This window comes from Protobothrops mucrosquamatus, unplaced genomic scaffold (genome assembly GCF_001527695.2).
Source record: "Protobothrops mucrosquamatus isolate PMUCROS unplaced genomic scaffold, P.Mucros_1.0 scaffold3682, whole genome shotgun sequence".
In the NCBI taxonomy this organism is placed as follows: Eukaryota; Metazoa; Chordata; class Lepidosauria; order Squamata; family Viperidae; genus Protobothrops; species Protobothrops mucrosquamatus.
In genome coordinates, this window is record NW_015389639.1 from 76,185 (window position 1) to 83,437 (window position 7,253).

At 41.8% G+C, this 7,253-nt stretch overlaps 1 protein-coding gene across 1 annotated transcript in view; it reads left to right on the forward strand.

Moving 5' to 3' along the window:
- Positions 1-5,203, forward strand: part of LOC107298060 — a 6,577-nt gene extending 1,374 nt beyond the window's left edge. The window contains exons 2-5 of the mRNA XM_015827422.1: positions 650-727; positions 1,260-1,625; positions 4,001-4,116; positions 5,069-5,203. Coding sequence (XP_015682908.1) covers positions 650-727; positions 1,260-1,625; positions 4,001-4,116; positions 5,069-5,203 — 695 coding nt within the window. The remainder of the gene's footprint in view (positions 1-649; positions 728-1,259; positions 1,626-4,000; positions 4,117-5,068) is intronic.
- The last annotated feature ends 2,050 nt before the right edge of the window (positions 5,204-7,253 follow it).

Sequence of the window (7,253 nt, forward strand, 5' to 3'; positions counted from 1 at the left end):
CCGAGTGTTCCGCAATTGTTTTCTGCGCGAGAAAAACTTTGAAATGAATCTGAAATGAATCCCTGGGGAGGGCTGGGCCTTGCTCTGCGCCTGCGCTCTTCACACGCCTCCTGCAGGGCACATTTGGTAAAGTTCGTGCATGCAGGCTGCCGCCAAGCAGAGGGAGTAGCACAGCTAAGGAAAAGGGTAAAAAAAAAAAATGGCGGACGGTGTTGTTTGGCGACCCCCGTGAAATGGTCGTGCGACCCCAAATGGGGTCGCGACCCACAGGTTGAGAACCGCTGCTCTAAAAGAAGGCAAATGACCAGATGATTGCAAAGGAGTATAAATCTTTCCATTCCCCACCATCCAGTCAGAACCTGAGGAAGCTTCTGGGATGAGAAGTGAAACGTCTTCAAAGAAAAACAAGGAAATCCAGCGGCCTTGTGAAAAAGCACCTTTGGGACTCAGAGTAGATTCCTGCCTGAAATCGATTCTAGCCGAATAGATCACCGCTAGTAGATACAGTATCTGACGCTCATGAGACACTGGGGCATCTCGTAGCCCAGGAGAAAGATGGCGTTTGCGGCAAACTACATGAGGATCGCTTGGTCATGAGGAAGGGTAGATCACTTGGGTTTACTGTTCTGTGTTTCTTTGATCCCTGCAGCGCCGGAAGTGAACGAGATCAGCCTCAGCTTGAGGACAGATCCCAACCCTGTGGTGAGGGCTACTACTGAACCAACAGGTGAGATCCCAGAGATCCTCTGAAATGCAGTTTCCTAACCTTGGTCACTTTAAGGCGGGTGGACTTCAACTCCCAGAATTCCCCAGCCAGCATGCTTTAAAATGGGTGGACTTCAACTCCCAGAATTCCCCAGCTAGCATGTTTTAAGGCAGGAGGACTTCAACTCCCAGAATTCCCCAGCCAACATGCTTCAAGGCGGCTGGACTTCCACTCCCAGAATTCCCCAGCTAGCAAGGGTTTACCAGAATTGAGCCTGGATAAGAACGAATGTAGCTAGACTACCTTTATTGCATTTTTTTTGAGAGGATAATTTAATAGATAGTGGGAATGCAGTCGACGTAATATATCGACGTAATAATAATTAGTATTATCTGGTCCAGTTGTGCGAATGACTCGACTTCCTACCCCAATGACTGACGTCGAAAACCCCAGGCCAAATTACGGTCGTAAATCGAGGACCCCTAGGATCAGATCAGGCAAAACCAGCGTCGATTCAATTAATATCGTCAATCCTTGATTTGTTTTTTTTTAGAGGATTATTTTCTTTGCTTATCTATCGCCTACGCGGGAGAAGTGATCTGCAAGTATTTGCTACCGGAAGGCGATTTTCTGATTACGTCGGTGCCGGCTCCAGTGAACGGCCTGTTCAACTGCATGAAACGTGTCATTCTGCCGGACCCGGGTAAAATGGCCGATTCCGCGAAGCAGCAGGCGGTCCAGTCTCTCCTCAACGATTTGATAAAAGGCATCATGGTGGCCAGTAACCACGAAGGGATCTTCATTCTGTGCCGGGGCAACGTCTGCGTCTGGTGGTCAGGATTTTTGGCCCCTGAGTACCAAACCAAACTGGAGAATAACTCTTACCAGCAGCTGTTCAAACCCCGGGATTTTCAAGCAGGTGAGAACAAAGCCGATTTGTGAACACACAGCTTGTCTGTTTTGCGTGTCAGCTTGCAGGGAGAGGTTACAGGTAGTCCTTGACTTACAACCAGCCACTTAGCTGCCGTTCAAAATTAACGACGGCACTGAAAATAGTGGCTTTGAATGGTCCTCGCACTTACGACCCTCGCAGCATCCCGAGCCGTGTGATCAAAATTCAGGCCCTTGGCACTTGACAGGTATTTTATGACGGCTGCAGCGTCCAGGGGTCATGTGATCGCCATTGGCGGCCTTCCAACGAAGGAAGGCTGGAATAGGAATGGAACGGAACAGAATAGAATAATGGGATGGAATAGAATAGAATGGAATAGAATGGAGTAGGAGTAATAGAGTAAACAGAACAGAACAGTGATGGCGAACCTTTTAGAGACCGAGTGCCCAAACTGCAACCCAAAACCCACTTATGCATCGTCGGGTGCCAGGTGGGCATAGCCCATTGGGTGGGTGTGGCCCATTGGGTGGGCATGGCTGCGGTGGTAATGGCAGACTGGGTGGGACTAAAAAGTTCAATCAATCAATTCCAACTTTGCGAGATCTTTTTTTTTCCCCCGCGAGAAGTTGAAATTGATTGATTGATTGATTGAACGTTTGGTTGGGGGTTTTTGTACACGGCGGCGGAGGCCTAAAGCGAAAAGGTTTTATAAAACCCAGCTGGAGGCCTAGGACTGGGGCGAGGGCTTTGCGTGCCATAGGTTCACCACCACGGGAATAGAATAATGGGACGGAATAGAATAGAATGGAATGAGAATGGAGTAGGAGGGATAGGATAGGATAGGATAGGATAGAATAGAATAGAATAGAATAGAATAGAATAGAATAGAATAGAATAGAATAGAATAGAATAGAAATAAGAAAATAGAATAGAATAGAAATAAGGAAATAGAATAGAATAGAAATAAGGAAATAGAATAGAATAATAGAATAGCATAGCATAGCATAGAATAGAATAGAATAGAATAGAATAGAATAGAAATAAGGAAATAGAATAGAAATAAGGAAATAGAATAGAATAGAAATAAGGAAAGAATAAAATAGAATAGAAATAAGAAAATAGAATAGAAATAAGGAAATAGAATAGAATAGAATAGAATAGAAATAAGGAAATAGAATAGAAATAAGGAAATAGAATAGAAATAAGAAAATAGAATAGAATAGAAATAAGAAAATAGAATAAAATAGAAATAAGGAAATAGAATAGAATAGAAATAAGGAAAGAATAGAATAGAATAGAAATAAGAAAATAGAATAGAAATAAGAAAATAGAATAGAATAGAATAGAAATAAGGAAATAGAATAGAAATAAGAAAATAGAATAGAAATAAGAAAATAGAATAGAATTAGAATAGAATTAGAATAGAATAGAATAGAATAGAATTAGAATAGAATAGAATAGAATAGAATAGAATAGAATAGAATAGAATAGAATGACTATGTGATTCATTTAACAACCTTCACAACCGCTGCAAAAATGGGATGGTAAAATGGGCCGTCTACTCACTTAAACAACCGCCTTGCTTAGCGACGGAAATTCTGGCCTCCATTTGGGGTCGTAAGTCAAGGACTACCTGTAGTGTAAAATAGGCTCAGCCATTAAGGCCCTTCTGGCAGTTGGATGGAGTTTCCGTGATCAAGAACCGCAGTGAAGGATGATGGGAACTGTAGTTTAACATGCAGCTCATCCCTAGGCTGAAAATGAACAAGGCCTCTGCAAACAGGCAGATGTTAAAACTCTTGAATGGCAGTACAGCCAGTTCTCAACTTTTAACAGAGCGTTTAGTGACCGTTCGAAGTTACAACGGGACGGAGAAAAGGGACGTACGACCGTTTTTCACTCTTACGACCGTTACAGCATTCCCCCGTGGTCACGTAATCAAAATCCGGACGCTTGGCCAACTGATTCATATTTACGACAGTCGCAGCGTCCCGGGGGGGGGTTGTCACGTGATTCCCCCTTTTTGACACCTTCTGAGGAGCAAAGTCAGTGGGGGGAAGCTGGATTCGCTTAACGACCGTGTTGCTAATTTTAACAGCTGTAACGATTCCCCTCACAGCTGTGTCGGGAAAGGTCGTAAAATGGGGTTTAAGAAATGCCTCGCTTAGGGACGGAAATGTTGAGTTCGGTTGTGGTCATAAGCCGGGGACCACCTGTATTTCTGAGGGCTGCAGTGTCCCGAAGTCACAACAACTAACGGAAATTTCCAGTCGTAAATTGTGGTCATAAGTCAAGGACTTCCTTTCTCAGAATAGGGAAGAGTGGTGTCAGCGGTATATAAGTCTTGTACTGTTGCTATAAATTGAATGAATAGTGCTGATCTTCCTGTGTCGGATTCACAGCTCTGGAAAAGCATCGCCAGGGCTTGGCGAACCTGCCGGATCACCGGATCATTCTATACGTGGGACATGAGCTGGAAGGAAATAAATGTATGGACCGCGAGCTCGTCGTCATTCAGGTGAGTCAAGGGGAAAATATATTGCAAAAACAAAATGAAATTAGTTTTTTTTTTTTTGAAATATTCCTCCTCCTAACATTTGTCTCATTTTGTTTTCGTAAAAAAAAATGTCTGGATTTTTTTGGGGGGGGATTTTGTATTTTAACTTTCTGAATAGAAATAAAAATGTAGATAGATAAATGATAGATAGGTAGGTAGGTAGGTAGGTAGGTAGGTAGATAGATAGATAGATAGATAGATAGATAGATAGATAGATAGATAGATAGATAGATAGATGATAGATAGATAGATAGATAGATAGATAGATATGAGAGTGAGTGAGAGAGAGAGAGAGAGAGAGAGAGAGAGAGAGAGAGAGATGAGAGAGAGAGATAGGTAGGTAGGTAGGTAGGTAGGAAGAGATTAGATAGATAGATAGATAGATAGATAGATAGATAGATAGATAGATAGATAGATAGATAGATAGAGATATAGATGATATATATATATATAGAGAGAGAGAGAGATACATAGAGATAGATGATAGATAGATAGATAGATAGATAGATAGATAGATAGATAGATAGATAGATAGATAGATAGATGATATAGATAGATAGATAGATTGATTGATTGATTGATTGATTGTCTGTGTGTGTATGTATGTAAAAAATAATAAAGGCATGGTACCAATAATTCAATAAATAAAAACATCGCAGACAAGAACACACCCGGTTAGATCCAATAACTACGGCTGTTTCTTCAGTGTCTCCCCAAAAGTTTAACGACCCCTTTTTTCTTTTCCTTTTTTCTTTTAACCCAGATGGAACAGGCCTTTACTATCCGGCTGCTTTCCTCCAGCTGCTCCCAGTAGCTGAAGATCCTCGTTTCCTACCCCAGTGTGGTTTTCCCGGTCACCTTATCTGCAAAACCCTGAGAACTCAAAAGCTTTCGGTTCCTGCCTTCCTCTTAGCAGAAGAGACCAACATCCGCTGGGGATTATTCGTTTGGAAGCCGAATCCGATGGGTCTGGAAGCAGGTCCATAACTTCTACGTGATTCCTCCTTCTCCAACTGCGGCTTCCCACGACGGATTTGGCAAGCGTTAAACCGGTGACATCCAAAGTAAAACACTAAAACACGCCCAGAAAATTCCACTTTTGGGGACCAGCTCTTTTGTTTTGGAGGCGAGGCGAGGAACGTCCTTCTGTAGCCTGAGACTAAGCTGCCAAATTCTTTTATTTCCTGGCTGAGATACGGTGGGAAAATGTCTTCTCCACCATCCTGTTTGCTTCCTTTCTTAGTATGTCACTTTACACTGTTTGCACTTTACCTGATTCTAGAAGACACCTAATCTGACTGACTTTTTACCATGTGAAATAAAACGTTAGTGAAAGTCGTGTTATAATCTTGTGTCTGGTCGATAAATCTTCAAACGGGGCGGGGGGGGAGATTTGTGGCTGAACTACACGTAGTAGAATAGAATAGAATAGAATAGAATAGAATAGAATAGAATAGAATAGAATAGAATAGAAAATATGGAATGGAATAGAATAGAATAGAAAATATGGAATGAAATGGAATAGAACAGAATATAGAATAGAATAGAATAGAATAGAATAGAATAGAATAGAATAGAATAGAATAATAAAATACAATAGAATAATAAAATACAGAATAGGAATAGAATAGAAAATATGGAATGGAATGGAATAGAACAGAATATAGAACAGAATAATAAAATACAGAATAGGAATAGAATAGAAAATATGGAATGGAATAGAACAGAATATAGAATAGAATAGAATAATAAAATACAGAACAGGAATAGAATAAAATAGGATAGAATAGAATAGTTGGAAGAGACCTTGGAGGTCTTCTAATCCAACCCTCTGCTCAGGCAGGAAACCCTATACCATTTCAGACAAATTGGTTGTCCAATCTCTTCTTAAAAACTTCCAGTGTTGGAGCATTCACCGCTTCAGGAGGCAGGTTGTTCCACTGGTTAATTGTTCTAACTGTCAGGAAATTTCTCCTTAATTCCAGGTTGCTTCTCTCCTTGATGAGTTTCCATCCGTTGCTTCTTGTCCTGCCTTCAGGCGCTTTGGAGAATAGCTTGACTCCCTCTTTGGGGCAGCCCCTGAGATACTGGAACATTGCTATCGTGTCCCTCCTCGTCCTTCTCTTCATTAGACTAGACATACCCAATTCCAGCAACCGTTCCTTATATGTTTTAGCCTCCAGTCCCCTAATCATCTTTGTTGCTCTTCTCTGCACTCTTTCTAGAGTCTCAACATCTTTTTACATCGTGGTGACCAAAACTGGATGCAGTATTCCAAGTGTGGCCTTACCAAGGCCTTGTAAAGTGCTATTAACACTTCACGTGATCTTGATTCTATCCCTCTGTTAATGCAGTTTTAGCACTGTGTTGGCTTTTTTTGCTGCCGTCGCACACAGCTGACTCATATTTAAGTGATTGTCCACTAGGACTCCGAGATCCCTCTCACAGTTGCTACTATTGAGCAAGGTAATCCCCGACCTTACGACCACCCTGGGGGTGTGGTGGCAGAACTTCCACTAGTAAGCAAGATGATGGTTAGGCGAATCGCGCTCTGTTTTACGACCTCTGCCGCGCTTGCCAAGTGAATCTATCTACCGACGTTAAGTGAATCAGGCAGTTGTTAAGCAAACCCGGCTTCCCCCACATTGACTTTGCGTGTCCAAAGCCCATTGAGAAGGTCACAAATAATGATCCCAGGACCCTGCGACCATTGTAAATGTCAGTTGCCAGGCGCTCGGATTTTGATCACGTGACCTTGGCAACGGACGTAAGTGCGAGGCCTGCTTTTAAGTCACTTTTTTTCAGCGATGTTGGAAGTTCGGTTGCTAAACAAATGGCTTGTAAGTTAGGGACTGCCTGCATCACAAAAGGAGATTAGATTTAGAGGATTTTAAAAAAAACAGGCCCCTGAAAAAAATTTTTCTGGTCTTGATAATTTTGTAAGAATCGAGTGTTTTGAATTGAGACCGGCAGTAGTTTTGATAAGTCTTATTTTTATAATCTGTCTGAGAAGGATAAAGGGTATTATTTGTCGGTTTTGTCACATTGCATATAGAAGTTTAAAGTCCAAAAATGGATGCTGAAAGCTACGTCCATGG